The 15757-nt window shown below is 54.3% G+C and overlaps 2 protein-coding genes across 5 annotated transcripts; both read left to right on the forward strand.

Moving 5' to 3' along the window:
• Nucleotides 1-1083: 1083 nt before the first annotated feature.
• C1QC (complement C1q C chain) lies at nucleotides 1084-6047 on the forward strand. Of its 4 annotated transcripts, none has more exons than XM_066375382.1 (3): nucleotides 1084-1213; nucleotides 1514-1707; nucleotides 5208-6047. In XM_066375382.1, the coding sequence occupies exons 2-3, from the start codon at nucleotides 1527-1529 to the stop codon at nucleotides 5762-5764; spliced, it is 738 nt and encodes a 245-aa protein (XP_066231479.1). In that variant the 5' UTR covers nucleotides 1084-1213; nucleotides 1514-1526; the 3' UTR covers nucleotides 5765-6047. The 4 variants fall into 4 exon arrangements, with proteins under 4 accessions (XP_066231479.1, XP_066231481.1, XP_066231480.1 ...); XM_066375384.1 differs by having other exon boundaries at nucleotides 1087-1213; nucleotides 1526-1707; XM_066375383.1 differs by having other exon boundaries at nucleotides 1101-1236.
• A 3949-nt stretch (nucleotides 6048-9996) lies between these two features.
• On the forward strand, nucleotides 9997-15534 carry C1QB (complement C1q B chain). Its single transcript, XM_066372048.1, has 3 exons — nucleotides 9997-10142; nucleotides 13631-13837; nucleotides 14807-15534. Exons 2-3 carry the CDS (start codon nucleotides 13654-13656, stop codon nucleotides 15379-15381), a joined length of 759 nt encoding a protein of 252 aa, XP_066228145.1. The 5' UTR covers nucleotides 9997-10142; nucleotides 13631-13653; the 3' UTR covers nucleotides 15382-15534.
• Nucleotides 15535-15757: the final 223 nt, after the last annotated feature.

Here is a 15757-nt window from a genome sequence, read left to right on the forward strand (position 1 = left end):
CAGCACAGGGCTCAATGTCACGTCTGTATCTGTTTTTACAAAGTGTTCACCACTGCCCTGCACGGGAGCCAGCGGAAGCCCCCATTCACAGAGGAGGAGATGACGCTGTGTGACATGGGCGGCAGACGTGGGGTCAGGGTCAGCATCCTCTGCAGCCCAATACCACCTTCCTCCCTGGAATCTGCTATGAGGAGAAGAGGGGGGAGCCTTCCGTCACTCTGTCAGCCCCATCCTGACCGGTGACCCCTCTCTGGGCACAATAGCCTCCAAGACCAAAGGCAGAGGTGTTGAGAATGGGGGTGAGGGAGGTGGTGCTGGCAGGGAAAGCGAGGTCATCGGGGCCCCAGCAAAGGAAGAGGTTCCAACATGCAAAGCCCTGGCCTCCCCCCACCACCCAATATACAGAAGGGAGCCTGAGGCCTGGGGGCCTCAGGGAAGGGGTGGCAGGGCTGGGAGGAGACCCTGAGGCTACTGATTCTGTAGCCAGAGGAGTCTGTCCAACCCAGCAGGCTGACTGCCATCAAAGCTTGACCATCCTGGGTGTCCACTCCCAAGTACGATGATGATATGGGAGGGGGCATATGGAAGTTTCTAGGGTAAGGTCTGTCATTTGGCAAGTGTGTATGAGGCTTGCTTCTGGGGACAGCTAAGCAGAGGGGTCAGAGCAAAGCTTTGGACTCCAAGAAACCATTCACTACGTGACTTTGGGCAAAGGCTTTCACTTCCCCCAGCCTCAGTTTCTCCATCTGTAAAGGGGGGTTATAACTTCCTCCTAGGAATGTTATGAAACTATTGAGTCTCAGGCACAGTCAATGCCAGCACATGGGGACAGGCATTAGATTGGCTAAACTTGACCATAGGGGAAGTCTGCCCAGGAGGCTTCAGTTCACACAGACACAGACACGCACACCCCCTCCCCCAGATCCGGAGCAGTGGACACTTCCTCATTTCAGACACTCATGACCCAGGGGTGAGGGGATGGAGGGGTGTCATTGTGGTCAGCCTGGTTCAGCGCCCAAAAGAAAGTATTGAGTCAGGAAAAAATATGGGAAAGGGGATGTGGGACTGGGGGGAGGGTGAGAGGCGGGGCCGCCCAGGATGCTCCAGGCCCTCCCGGCTGTGTCCACTCTGATACCGGTGTCCTCCTGCCTGGGAGAGGGGAAGCAGATCGGAGGATATCTCAGTGACCCGACCAGAAACTTTCTACCCCCAGGTGAGGCCAGGACCTGTGTCCAGGTGAGGGCAATGGGAGCTTTTCCCTCACCAGCTTTCTAAGATGTGGCCCCAGGCACATCCTGATTTGTGATAGGAAGGAGGGTCCCCATCCCTGCTCAATTGGGGGCTGGGCTCAAAGAAGTGACCCCACTGCCCATGCATCATGCAGTTCCAAGGGGTGAGGGGCCCAGGGAAGGGAGGGAGGTTCCTGAGGGCGGAGAGGGATGAGCCCTGGGACTGAGAGGGTGAGGAGGGTGCGAGAGGGGCTGGGTGGGCCAATCCCGCTCTCCCCATCCAGCTCCTTCCCCAGGATGGACAGGGGCTCCAGCTCCTGGCCCCCCCTCGGACCAACCCTGCTGCTGCTCCTGCTGGCACTGCCGCTTGGGGGCCAGGCCAGCACACAATGCTACGGGATCCCGGGGATGCCGGGCCTGCCCGGAGCCCCCGGGAAGGATGGGCATGACGGACTGCCAGGGCCCAAGGGTGAACCAGGTAAGTGGGCTGGCCAGCTGGGCGGGTCACCTGGGGCCTGGGGGTGGCCACCAGAATGTCCGTCTAGGGCTGACCTGGGGGAAGGAGGAGAAACAATCAGATGGCAAGGAGTGTGGCACCTTCCACCACAACTATTCCCAGGGCTGAGTCCAGCTCTCACGGCAGGTGTCGCCCCCGTGTCCTCAGAGCCCAGCCCTCAGGCCTCCCCAGTTTTCTCACCTGAGATCAGGGAGAGAAGACAAGAACCTGGCCCACAAGGCGACAGGAAGGATCACAGGAAAGGGTCCATGAGCAAACCTTGGGCAAACTCTAAAATGCTAGGCTACTGTTTCGTGACAACCCCTCCACTGCTTGCCCTGCAACATGCACCCCTGGAGAAGGTGGGACGCACACAGTGAATGCATACAGTGCACAGACGAGCCGGGTTCAAATCCCGGCCCCACTGTATGAACTTGTGTAAGTTACTTATTTAACATCCAGTACCTCCGTTTCCTCATCTGTATAATGGGAAGATGGCAGCGCCTGCTGCGCAGGGGGAGCCATGACAATTAAGTTTAAATATAAAACTGTACCGAACACATGGTAGGTATTCGATAAGCATCGGCGATGGCTGTTGTTGCTGTTGTCAGTGTTTCCATCAGAAATCTGCTCACCTTCTCCCTAGGATCTGGGTAGCGGGAGGGGCGAGGAGCTAGAATTCAGGGTCACAGCCATAGAACCTTCTACTGGCGAATCGCTGGCTAGCTCCAGCGTGCGCAAAGGGGGCCGAGGGCAGGAGTGGGGCTGGTGTCGGGCGAAACTGGCGTCTCTGGTGCCTAGTTTGAAAGTAGGTGCGTATCTGGGGGGTGGAGCGTGTCTGGAGGTGGCACGTGTGAGGCTGGGCTGGGGTTGGGCAGAGTTGATGGGGGAGGCAGAGGTTGGAGGATTAAGGGGGGCTGTGGAGAGGGGTGTCTTTAGGGATTTCCTGGCTGCCCTCTTCCCTCCTGGCGATGGAGTGGGATTTTACGACCATTCCAGAAGGAATTCTCCAATTCAGGGTAAGCTGAATAAGGGTCCCAGGTGTGCCGTTTTTCGGGGCCCTGTCCTTGAAGCTCCCACTGGGGTATCTCACTGCCCCAGGGTGGCTGAGGGCCACCAGTTTTTGAGCTCCTTCTTGTGCCAGGCACAGTTCCAAATGGGACAGATAAAACTGTTAACTCCTTTGTAAGGGAGAAAACGGAGGCGAACAAAATTATTTACTCCCATTTTATAAATGTCAAAGCTGAGTTTCCGAGAGATTGAGTAACCTGCCTGAAGTCACACAGGGGAATCCTGGCCAACTCCAAAGGCCATTCCTTTCACCACTACCCTCCACTGGGCCCCCGCCCCACTGCTGAGCTTGCCCCTCCCATTCAGTTGCTGGAGGACATCTCACAAGATGAGCCGCAGCCCTGCTCAGCATCACGGACAGCCAGCGCAGGAGCCTGACGTTTCCTGGGTACTTCCCGTGCGGGCCCAGCAGGTGCATCCTCCCACATGCTCTTCTAGTGGCTCTGTGGGACCCGTCCCATTATACCCTTATTTCATCCGGGCATGAGGCTCAGCGAGGGGAAGTCGCCTGTCCAGGGTAACGGTCACACAACCTGAAACCTAGGTCTGCTAGGTCCTGACCCCCCATTCCTGACCCCGGGACCTAAAAAGGCTCACAAGCCATATAGAGGGTCTGTCACAAATAGGTTTGTATTGACACCCACTCCTAAGGAAATCAGGAGGAAGAGGCCTCGAGGGCCGGCAGGGGTGGTCAGAGAGGGCTCCCTGGAAGAGGAGATTGGCATCAGACCCTAAGAGATGAGCGTGGTTGGGAGAAGGAAAGAAAAATCCCACAGAGGCTCTGATAAGCAGGGCAGCAACAAGAATCAGACATTCTGACTGCAACTCAGGCAGACTTGACTTTGAGTCCTGACTCCACCTCATCCCGGCTACACGGCCCTGGGCAAGTCTCTGGCCTCGATTTCCAAGTCTTCAACGCAAGAGCAGTTGAACCAGGACAGCTGTCATAAGGGGCTGACGTGGGCTGAGTGGACATGGGCTGAGTGGACGTGGGGGAGCTAGAGAGACCAGCCCCCTTAAAGGGGCAGCTTCTCTTTGGCTCCATCTAGTGGTTCCCATGAACTCAGCTTGCCTGGGGAATAGATACAGGTTTTTGTAGGGCTCTGAAACATAAAATGTTGAAGGTCCTCTTTAGGAAAAATAACACAAAATTAGGGATACATTTGATTGCATGGAGTGGGTATTACACAAATCTACATATCCTATAAAATTATATGAAAACTACACACACACACACACACACACACACACACACAATAGTGCACATATAAGTGGAGCTCTGTGGATTACATGAAGGTCAATTTCCCGATTTTGATATTGTACTTCAGTTATACAAGGTGGGCCACTGGGGACCAGAGGAGAGCACAGGGCACCTCCTAGTCCTTTTTTTTTTTTTTTTTTTTTGGCAACTTCCTGTGAATCTATTAATTATATTAACCTAAAAAGTTGAAAAAGCCCTGGCCGGTTGGCTCAGTGGTAGAGCGTCGGCCTGGCGTGCAGAAGTCCCGGGTTCGATTCCCAGCCAGGGCACACAGGAGAAGCGTCCATCTGCTTCTCCACCCCTCCCCCTCTCCTTCCTCTGTCTCTCTCTTCCCCTCCCGCAGCCAAGGCTCCATTGGAGCAAGGATGGCCCGGGTGCTGGGGATGGCTCCTTGGCCTCTGCCCCAGGCGCTAGAGTGGCTCTGGTCGCAACAGAGCGTCGCCCCCTGGTGGGCGTGCCGGGTGGATCCCGGTCGGGCGCATGCGGGAGTCTGTCTGACTGTCTCTCCCCGTTTCCAGCTTCAGGAAAAGAAAAAAAAAAAAAGTTGAAAAAAAATTTATAAAATTAGGCACAGGGCCTTGAAGGGGCCGATCCCAGTCAATGGGGCCCGAAACAAGTTTTATGAGCTTTCCGGGAAATCTGCCTCTGACCAATCTTCTCACTTTTGTCAAGATAAACTAGACTTTTAGGTGAAGTCTGACTTTGTTCTTGTTGGGCTCTAAAGGAGAAGGTAGTAAGACATTGTGTAGGCCAAACAGAAGGTCTCTGAGGTCGCGTGCTGTCTGTGGGCGGACAGCTGCCGCCTCTGACACACGGAGCTCCCGCCCTTGACACCTCCCGAGCTGGCTAGTCTTACCCTCTCCATCACAACTGTGGAAACTGAGGCCAAGAGGCAGGTGCCTTAGCAAGGTCAGAGGGCAAGTCTGTGGGGGGAGGGCTTGGACCAGGATCTCCCTCCCCTCTGACCAGTTTATAAATTGTTCTGCTCCCCCCCTCTCCCTTTGCGCACTGCTCCCAGGTGGACAGTTCATCTGGGGGAAGGAGGTTCCAGAAACCGACCCCCAGTGGTGTATCCCCTGGAGGACAGCCCCAGGGTCCCCCTTCCTTGTACGCCGCCCAGTCACTTCCTTCCCACTTGGTCTCTCCCCAGGAATCCCAGCTATTCCTGGGACACGAGGACCTAAGGGTCAGAAGGGAGAACCCGGCACACCTGGCTATCCTGGAAAAAATGGCCCCATGGGAGCCTCTGGGAGTCCGGGGGTTCCGGGACTCACGGGACCCCCCGGGGAGCCGGGCGAGGAGGGCAGATACAAGCAGAAGCACCAGTCGGTGTTCACAGTCACACGGCAGACAGGCCAGTATCCAGCATCGAACAGCCTGGTCAAGTTCAACCGGGTCGTCGCTAATCCACAGGGGGATTATAACACGAGCACGGGCAAGTTCACCTGCAAAGTCCCCGGCCTTTACTACTTCGTCCACCACACGTCACAGACGGCCAACCTGTGCGTGATCCTGTACCGCAACAACGTCAAGGTGACCATTTTCTGTGACCACATGTCCAACAGCAAGCAGGTCAGCTCAGGCGGCGCGCTGCTGCGGCTGCAGGTGGGCGACCAGGTGTGGCTAGCGGTCAACGACTACAATGGCATGGTGGGCACAGAGGGCTCCGACAGCGTCTTCTCTGGCTTCCTGCTCTTCCCCGACTAGTGGGACAGACCCGCTCCAGCCCCAGACCATCTCACCTCCCTCAGCTTCCCTGCACAGAATTGCTGTGCCCCATCCTTGCTCAGGCCATTCTCCACATCTGATGGACTCCTCCTCCAGGAAGCCTGCCCTGACACCCACCCCATGAGCTCTCTCCCTTCTCTGAGCTCCTGCAGGAGTCACCGCTTTTTGACACTTAACCAAAACCTCTGGTACTATCATTCTTTTTTTCTAAGTCTTGGAAGACTCAGGGAGATATAGAAATAAATGATTAAATCAATAAATACACATGGCTCTGATCACTCACTGCCACCTTAAAGAAGCAGGTCTCTTCATCTTCAGCGTTGCACCTGCTACAGCCATCTGTGGGCTCTATGCTTGCATAGGGCATTTATTTGGGGCTCAGTAAAGGTTGGTGCCAATGCTGAGACACTCAGCATCATTTGGCCATTTGGGAGAGAGGTGCTCAATTGTGACTGAAGGCTACAAGTGGTCCCCATGAGGCCTTCTACTGTCACTTATTTGGGTGAGAGGCACTGCTGTCATTAAAGGTATCTGATCACAGGTAAACAGGGGTGTGTCTGAATTTTCAGGTTTATGTTGACCTATGATGAATTTCAGGAACATTTTTCACAGGAGGGCTTTGGGCTCAGGTAAGCTCAGCATAGACACAGATAGATCAGATGTGCAAAAAATTTGTGCTAAATTAATGAGTGAATTGGGATGAATGAAGAAGTAGGTAAATGAATGACTAAGAGAGTAAATGAATGAGTGAATTAAAACATCGTAACAATATTGAGCACTTACTATGTAGTAGGCATGATGCTAACCAATGTATTATATTATTTAATATTCATAACCAAGCTTTGAGATGGGAATGAATGGGTCAGAGAGAGAGAAAGAGAAGGAAGGGGTGGGGGAGAATCTGTCTCCCGGATAGCTCACAGACTCTGGGAGTCCCCAAAGATCATCTAAAGTCACTGCTGCCTACAAGCTGTCAGGGCTTCACTGTGAGATCCCGACGGTCAGGCCCAGCCACTGCGATCCTTGTTGGAGGACCAGGAGGCCGTTGGATGCAGCACTTTCACTGTGGTGACCATGAGAAGGGGTTGGCAATTCAGATTGGAATAGATATAAAAAGTTTAACTTCCCTGTGCAAACTGCAGGTCCGGCCTTGGAGCCCAGTGAGACCAGCTCCGGTCTGCACCCACCTGTCCCAGCCTGTCTGGGATCTCAGCTTGGCTCCACAAGGCCCCATGGAGCTCCCAGAGGGCTTGAGTCGAGCTCTACAACGACCTCCATCCACTCCCCCACCTTTACTCCTGAAAGGGGCTGTTTCATGCCTCCATGCCTTTGCCACGGCGTTCTTCCTCCTGCAGAGCCCTCCCCTACCCGCCCCACCATTCATACAAATCCTCTGTCCACCTGCACACTACACAGGCTTCACCACAGAGGTCACCTCCTTCGTGAAGCCTTCCTTGATGCTCCCCTTTGTGTCCCCACAGTGCCCCCCACAGACTTGGACCACAAACTCACAACCCTGTAGAGTCCAGGTTCCCAAACCTGGCAGTGCAACACAATTACCTGCAGACTTATTTACAAAACAAAAAGACAGATTTCTGGACTCAAGGCTTTTATATCAAAGTTCAGGGAAGACAGAACTGTGGGTGAGTGGGAGGTTTGCCAGGGGAAGCCAACAAACCTGGTCCACCAACTGGCTTTCATGTACTTATTCGCTTAAGATCTGCCTCCCCTGCTGAACGGTAAGCATCCTTGAGGGCACAGCCGTTTTGACACATGCCTTCACATAGTAGGGGCACAGAAAATGTGAGAGACAGAAAGGAGAGACAGATAAAAATACACTCAGAGCAAGACCAGAGGCCAGGGGCGGGGACCCCAGCCTGGTCCCAGAGTCTGGGTGCCTCTGGCAGGGACACAGCCGGGGTCACCGGGCCAGTCCGGCTCCCGTCCATCAGCCACTTAGCAGTCCACCCAACGGTGCCTCCAGTGATACATATTTTTCTCTTTTGTTTAAAAAATCAATATGCCGTTTATGTAGGCCACAGTGTCAGATCAGAAACCTACACTTTGGAAATGACCATTTTAGTGTCATTTTTATTTTCCATAATTGTTTCCCTGTTGTTCTCTCTCTGTCAGGAGAGACAGGCCTTTGGAAATGCCAGTTTGTCTGCTGGGCTGAGAAGGACCCGGGGAGGGTTCTGACAGGGGGCGGGAAAGGAGGGTGTGGGACAGGAGCCAGAATGAGGACACCCCACGCTGTAAGGAGTCCCTCACAGACCAGGATGCTGAGGCGACTTAGGTGTCTGAAAAAAGAAACCCCCTTTCTATCAGGGATGCAAGTCAGCAACTCTATGGGCACAAAGACTATCTGGTTCCCACTCAGGGGCCAAGGCCTAGAGATGCCCTAGGTCCTGAGCCTTAGACTAGACCTTTCCCTAACCCAGGCATGACTCCTGTCTCCCCAGGCTCCAAGAATTCTGTCTTTTCATATAAATCATACTGTTCCCAGGTTTGTGTTTTGCCCACCAAGGGCTGGGCACTCAGCTGGGCACCAGATAAATGGGGTTACATAACTGGCTCCCACATCAACCCCAGGAGGTAGGTGCCTATAACCCCAACACATCAATGGGGAAACAGAGGTTAGTCAATGTGCCTGAGGCCACATAACCAGAAGAAGGCAGAGCTGGGATTCGAACTTGGGAGAGGCCGATTCCAGAGCCATGTCCTTACCTCTGCCCTGCTGCTTCTACCCCAGGTTCAAGCCCATCTTTTCCCATTGCCATCAGCCGCCAAAGAATAAGAGGCCAGGCCCAAGTGGCCAAAGGAACCCTCAGACTGACCTCTGGATCTGCAAACTACTAACGCTCTTCTCCCTGTCCAGAATCCACCGCCGCCCCCTCCTCACCCAGGCCTGTGTCCCTTTGGGCCTAGAGTTGGCTGAGCCCAGAGACCCTTTGGTTTTATACAACTACTCTTTTCTTTCTCTATCATCCACTGCAGTTAACAACGTCCATCAAACAGCATCTACAAGCCCAATAATTTTCTATCTCCAAGCAGAGGGGTCGAGACAGGCCCTCCTGGCCTGCACCAGCTCCTGTGCTTGCTAGGCCACCAACCCTGAGCAGACGCCATGTCGCCTGAGACGCAGCCTCAGGAAGGGGCTGATATCTGGTGTCAGGTGCCTGGCTCCAAGTCCTGCATCTGCCACTTGCATGAGGTCCAGGCTCCAGCGGTCCCTTCTTTTTTGTGACTCTTGTCACAGGAGCAAGGAAACCATGTGTCACTGGGTGGCTCAACACCAGTCTCCCCCAGTGGAAGAGATGCTCCCTGCGGGCGGGAACCAGGACCGGTCCGCTTGTGGCTCTATCTCCCCATGCGGGGCGCCTGCAGGCTCGCAGTAAATACCGCCTAGCTGGGCCTCAGTGTCATCTTATTTAAAACGAGCGTGATGGGCTGGGGGTGACCTCCAAGCCCCTCTCCAGCTCTAACTTGGTGTGATTCCAGGATCAACAAGCAACAGGGCCCTGCCTGTGCCAATTACTGTCATCAGCTTCCAGCCCTCCTGGAAGCAGGGGTGGGGGGTATAAATAAATAACGACTGCATTTAAAATTCATTTTTCATTATTGGATTATTTTCCGAGAACAGGGAAAGAGCAGGGGTGCAGATCGGGAAAAAAGCAGAAGAGAGGAGCCCAGAAAGGGAGAGCCTGCATGGTGTGATATTAACAATTAACAGGTGCACTGCGCTTTGCAGCTCACCCACCTTTCTCCTCCACCATCCCACCCGAGCGCCCCAGGGCCCCATGCGATCTGTAGAGCGGGTGTAATCATGGTCCCATCGTGTAACAGGAGATGGGGCTCCCTTGGGCTCCCAGCTGAGAACGTTTAGCTGTTGAGTGGTAGAGACAGGTTGTGAATTAAGATTTCTGACTCCCAAGTCCAGCACCCAGGCCAGCCATGTTTTCATTTCGTTGAGGAACATCCCTGTTCCTTAGAGATCATGAGGTCAGAGGCCCTGGCACTGAGCCACCAGCTGTGGACACTCTCCCAGGACAGCCTGTTCCTGCCACAGCTGCTGAGCTGGCGAAACCAAACTCACCACCTGTCCGCCCCATTTACAGGAAGCCCTTCCCGATCGCAGAAACAGGACGTGAAACTGCCTGAAGGCAGCAGGACAGGGTGAGAGGGGGGTGACCGGGAGGGGGGCTGGCCTGCAGGGCCCAGGGGAGGGGGCCGTCGGGGGAAGGCTCTTCCCCCTCTGGGGAACGGAACTTCCGCTTTGGTCTGAGAGCATCAGGCTCCCGGCTCCTGGTCCCACTGCCGCCAAGCCAAACAGCATCACAGGACCCCAGATTCCCAGGTAAGAACAGGGCTCGGTGCCTGGGGGGAGTGGCGGGCAGGACCAGCAGGGCGGAGGGCGGTGGTTCTGAAAGTGCAGACCTCGCCCTTGCCTCAGAGCCACCTGGAAGGTTTAACACTGTGGGTCCCCGCCTGGGCCCAGACCTCGGGAACCCAACTCTCAGGCGGTGAACTTGGGGATCTGCAGGACCCTAGGGCCCAGGTGATGGGGAAGACACCTAACATGGGAGTCACCAGCATGATGGCTCGTGGGTCAGCGAGACTCCAGCGGAGCCTTGCTTCTGCCACTTAAGTGCCGGTGACCTCGGGGCAAGTCACCTCTCAGCTGAGACCCTCTCTGGGGATAACAGGACATTTCAGGGGTCTTATGTGCCCTAAAGGAGATCAAGGTCACCCAGTGTTGAGCACACCACCTGGATCAAGATGTCAGAGGCAGAGAGGGACATCAGAACCTGGGTCCCCTCCGCTCAGCCCAGCATCTCTCAACACCTGCCTCTCTTATTTTCTCGCATGCCGCTGCGAATGCTCAGCACAACTCTTTCAAAAAAAAAAAAAATATTTTGGTGGAGTTGTGGTGAGTTACTAGTTCGTACTGAGTGAGGTCCATGTTTGTCAAGGAGGGGGTGGGATCAGGTGCCACACCAGGGGCCTTATTATTTTTAGGTTCCATCTCGTTTCAGCCCTGTCAGGTAGAAATTAACTTTGCCAGAGAGTCTCAGAGAGGTTCGGGGTCTTGCTTGAGGTCATGCAGGGAGGGGGGAGGGTTCAAGGTCAAGTCAGCCTGACTCCAAGTCAGGGATAGAGGAACTGTTGGGGCTGGAAGTAGATGGAAGGGTCAGTGAGGCAGGAAAGACGTGAGTGAGGGGCAAGGCAGACAGTGCTGATGACTGCTGAAGGCTGGGGGGGTCAGACCAGGTGAGTGTTAAGTCAACACCCACGTCTGAGACTCAGCGGCCCCTAAAATGAGCCAGAACCCAGATCTCCCTGTGCCCTCCGCCTTCCACTTCCCCAAGAAGCCTGAGTCTTGTCAAAGGTCAGGACCCTGCCCCCCCCCTCACCTCCCTGGTAGAGGCTCTCCTCCCCTGGGCTGCCTCTGCCTGAGAGGCCCCCTCTCCCCGAGCCCAGCCTCTCAAAGGAACTGACCCTCTCTCACTTTTCCAACCATCTTCCATCATGTCCCAAAACTTGGGGATTCTTCGAGGGTGGTGATAATTTTTAAAATAGCCAGTATTCAGTAAGAATTCTCAACATGCCAGACTCTGTCATAAGCTCTAACTCATCTGTCTTCCCGCCAACCCTATAAGGGAGAGATTAGTAATAGCCCCATTTTATAGGAGATACTGCGGCCAGAGACAAGTGACCTGTCTGAGGTGCTTAGCTGAGAAGTGTCAGGGCCTGATTTGGGCCCTAGAAGTATCCTTATGACACTCCAGGCCTCTCATCATTGGTGTATGTTTGCTGCCTAACTGTAACTAATAGTAGCGATAAGAACTTCCTTCTCTGGGCGCTGGCCCCAGATCCAGCGCTGTCCTAAGTGCAGCCCATGCACCAGCTCCTCCCGTCAGGCTGTCTGCCTCCAAAGTCCTTGTTTCACCACCAAGTACAGCAGCCTCTTCACGTAACAGCCTGTGAGTGCTAAGATCCCGTGGGTGTGGGTTTGAGTCCCAACCACAGGGGGCCGTGTGACCTTGATGGAGTTCTTTGTCTCTCTTGGCTCAGTTTCCTCATCTGTAAAATGAGAAATCAGGAATACTTTTCACAAGACGCTGGTGTAAGGACCAAATCCAATGAGCTAATGGCACATAAAATGTTTGGCACAGGGCCAGGGGCCTGCTAAGTGCCCGATGCATGGATTATTCAAGTTGTCAAACTGTCATTTTGTAAAACCTCCAGCAAGAGTGGGAACTGATGTTCATTCAAAAATAAGCAGGCTCCCCTGAATCACCCTCTGTTCAGAGCAGGGCAGAGCCTGAGCGGGTCACTCTCAGCCCTGGTCGCTGCCTGCTGGGATTAGGAAAGGGCCAGCACCAGCCTCTTACCAGGGCCCACAGCCTTTGGAGGGACCCAGGAATATTCTGCCAGAAGAGCTGGGCTGGTATGCAGGCAGGGACACTGGCTTTTGTGCCAGACAGGCCTGGGTTCGAGTCCTGGCTGCAGTCCTACCTGCCTGACTCTAAGCAAGTGCTTTCGCTACCCGGAACCCCAGTAAGGGTCCTCTTTCTTTATTTTTTTTAAAGATTTTATTTATTGACTTTAGAGAGAGGAAAGAGAGAGAAAGGCTGTGCAGAGGAGCGGGAAGCATCACGTCATAGCTGCCTCTTGGATGTGTCTTGACTGAGCAAGCCGGGGTTTTGAACCGGCGACCGCAGCATTCCAGGTAGACGCTTTATCCACTGCGCCCCCACAGGCCAGGACATCAGGGTCCTCTTCAGTGTAGAAATAATAGCTTCTTTCTTTCTTGTGGGGCTGCTCTGAGGATGTGCAGTGGCTTGCTGTGGAAACAGCATAGTCACCCTGAATTCAGAGGCTCGAATGAATGGGAACACAGAATAAAATCCCAGGTCGTCATGCCACCGCTGCCAGGCCCTCGCCTCCTGCCACTCTGAGCCCTCACTCCCCTCTGGCCATGTGGCCTTGCTGCCGGTCCTCAACATTCCCAGCTCTATTCTGCCTCTGGGCCTCTGCCCACCCCTTCCTCTCCCCCAGAGCATCCTTGCCTCGGTTCTTCCTTGAACCTTCAGCTCTCAGCCTAAACATCACTTCTCAGAGACACCTGCCCTGTCTAGAAAACTTTGCTGGTGGCAGGGTCCCCCTCACAAAACCAGCCACTGCCCTCCCCAGCTCAAGTCACTCTCCCACTGGGCTCCGTCCCTTCGGTCTGAGCGCTGTCACCGTCTCTATTTCTGTTCACCTGTATGTTGGCTGTTTATCGTCTGTCTTCCCCTGGACTGTCAGCTCCATAGAGGCAGTGGCCATATCCAGCTTGTGTACCACCGTACCCCAGCACTCAGAACTGGGTCTGGTGGACAGGATATACTCAGAGAACACATGAACGACTGAACCAATGAACCAATAAATGAATCAATGAATTTTAAAATCGCCAGGAGCCTGACCAGGCTGTGGCACAGTGGATAGAGCATCGGACTGAGATGCGGAGGACCCAGGTTCGAGACCCCCAAGGTCACCGGCTTGAGCGCAGGCTCATCTGGTTTGAGCAAAGCTCACCGGCTTGGACCCAATGTCACTGGCTCAAGCAAGGGGTTACTTGGTCTGCTGTAGCCCCCCCGGTCAAGGCACATATGAGAAAGCAATCGATGAACAACTAAGGTGCCGCAACGAAGAATTGATGCTTCTCATTTCTTTCCCTTCTTGTCTGTCTGTCCTGATCTGTCCCTCTCTCTGTCATACACACACACACACACAATCATCAGGGGTCAGGGTCACCACAGCAGTGACCTACCACATCTTCTTGTTCCCCACCAAATGCAGGAAGCAGCCGAGACAGGGCGGTGATGAAGACCCCGAGGGGCGGCCTCCCGGCGCTGCTGCTGCTGCTGCTGCTCCTGGGTCCAACAGATGTCTCCCAGGCCCAGAGCAGCTGCACTGGCCACCCGGCCATCCCTGGGACCCCAGGCATTCCTGGGGTGCCAGGCTCTGACGGCAAACCTGGGACCCCAGGGACAAAAGGAGAGAAAGGTGTGTACTCTGGCCTTTCTGACTGTGGCCCTACCTTCTGCCTCCCACGTCACAGTTGCCTATCTGAGAGGCTGTAGAATTACTTTTAAATCCATCATCTGGCTGAGCCCTCACAATTACTTTGCAAGGAGAGGATTCTGATTCCCATTTTACAGATCAGGAAACATATCCAGAAAGGCTGCCTACCATAAAGACTTCCTACCATAAAGAGCCCCCTGTGAGATCTAATTCATTCGTTCATTTACCCATAGCCAACCACTCTCCCCAAATAATCTCATTGAATCCTCACAAACCCACAGAATCTTATTATCCCCATTTTACATATGAGGAAGCTGAGTCTCAGAGAATTTGTGTCAGTTATGGTGGCACAATTGATAATGACAGATGTGTCCTGAGAAGCACGTCTGTCTGTCCCCTGTATCCACGTTCTCAGCCACTACACTCTGCCACTCTACTGGGGAAGAGGTTTTATCTTGTCTTGTGCCAAACTGAGGCGTAGTGGCTGCTTGGAGAGTGGTGGAATGGGAGGGTTCTAAGGCCCACTTCCAAGTTCAGCAAGAAAGAATGCCGTGATTGATTAGGGATGTCAGCCGTGGGGGAGGGAACAGAGTGGGACAGTGTGTGTGCCAAGAACTCATTATGCAGCCTCCAGGCTTACAGCCCAAACAAGGACGCTGTGTGAGCTAGTGAGGAGGACAGCCCCGCGCCTTCCTTAGGGGGACACTGCTCCCTCCCCGTGCGGGGCCGTCCCCCTTGCAGCCAGGCACATCACCGAGTTGGAAAGCTACACGGAAGGGGACTCAGGCCCTCTGGCCAACCCCCTCTTTTGCATGGATGAGAGGCTGAGGCCCAGAAAGGAGCAGAGACCTGTCCAAGGTTGCTCAGCCAGACTGGCTGCCTCTCAGCCCAGGGCCCTTCCTTCGGTTCTCAGTGATCACAGCCTCATTTCTCTTGTCTCTGCTTTTCCAGGGATGCCAGGGCTAGCTGGAGACCATGGCGAGTTTGGAGAGAAGGGGGACCCAGGGATTTCCGGGCATCCAGGAAAAGTTGGCCCCAAGGGCCCCGTAGGTCCCAAAGGCTCCCCAGGGGAACCCGGCGTCCGTGGTCCCAAGGGTGAATCAGGAGACTATAAAGCTACACAGAAAATTGCTTTCTCTGCCACACGGACCATCAATGTAGCCCTGCGGAAGGACCAGTCTATCCGCTTTGACCACGTGATCACCAACGTGAATGGCAACTACGAACCTCGCAGTGGCAAGTTCAACTGCAAGGTGCCCGGCCTTTACTACTTCACCTACCACGCCAGCTCACGAGGGAACCTGTGTGTGAACCTCATGCGAGGCCGTGACCGCATGCAGAAGGTGGTCACCTTCTGTGACTACGTCCAGAGCACCTTCCAGGTCACCACAGGGGGCATAGTCCTCAAGCTGGAACAGGGGGAGAGTGTCTTCCTGCAGGCCACCGAGAAGAACTCCCTGCTGGGCATCGAAGGTGCCAACAGCATCTTCTCTGGGTTCCTGCTCTTCCCAAACCCAGAGGTGTGATCTTGTGGGGCTGATGCATTCCCCCCCCCAACACTTTGCCCACCAGCAATGCTCACTTTACCCCAACACTACCCCTGCCCAGTCAAAGCACATTGTCTCGGTCTCCATGGATGTTGCTGAATGAATGAGTAAATAAACTCTTCATGACCAAGAGCTGGTGGTCTAATTCAACTCTGTGTCCCAGCACCTGACACATAGTAGATGCTCAGAATTACTGCTTGAATGGTAGCTGAATGACCAAAAAATGAATGAATGAATGACCTCTGACAACAGAAACTCTAATTGGAGGTGACCAGAGGGCCAGACCCTGTCCAACTCTGTGACAGCCACACTGTGGGAGATGTGGGGGAACACTATCTATTGAGCACCTACTATG

The sequence above is a fragment of the Saccopteryx leptura genome, chromosome 3, assembly GCF_036850995.1.
Source record: "Saccopteryx leptura isolate mSacLep1 chromosome 3, mSacLep1_pri_phased_curated, whole genome shotgun sequence".
Taxonomy (NCBI): domain Eukaryota; kingdom Metazoa; phylum Chordata; class Mammalia; order Chiroptera; family Emballonuridae; genus Saccopteryx; species Saccopteryx leptura.

Bases quoted from the DNA above. Each gene is read 5' to 3' on its own strand.
- C1QB (XM_066372048.1), top strand. From the start codon at position 13,654: ATGAAGACCCCGAGGGGCGGCCTCCCGGCGCTGCTGCTGCTGCTGCTG. The intron at 13,838-14,806 runs GTGTGTACTCTG...CTGCTTTTCCAG, and splicing joins AGGGACAAAAGGAGAGAAAG to GGATGCCAGGGCTAGCTGGA.
- C1QC (XM_066375382.1), top strand. From the start codon at position 1,527: ATGGACAGGGGCTCCAGCTCCTGGCCCCCCCTCGGACCAACCCTGCTG. The intron at 1,708-5,207 runs GTAAGTGGGCTG...GTCTCTCCCCAG, and splicing joins AGGGCCCAAGGGTGAACCAG to GAATCCCAGCTATTCCTGGG.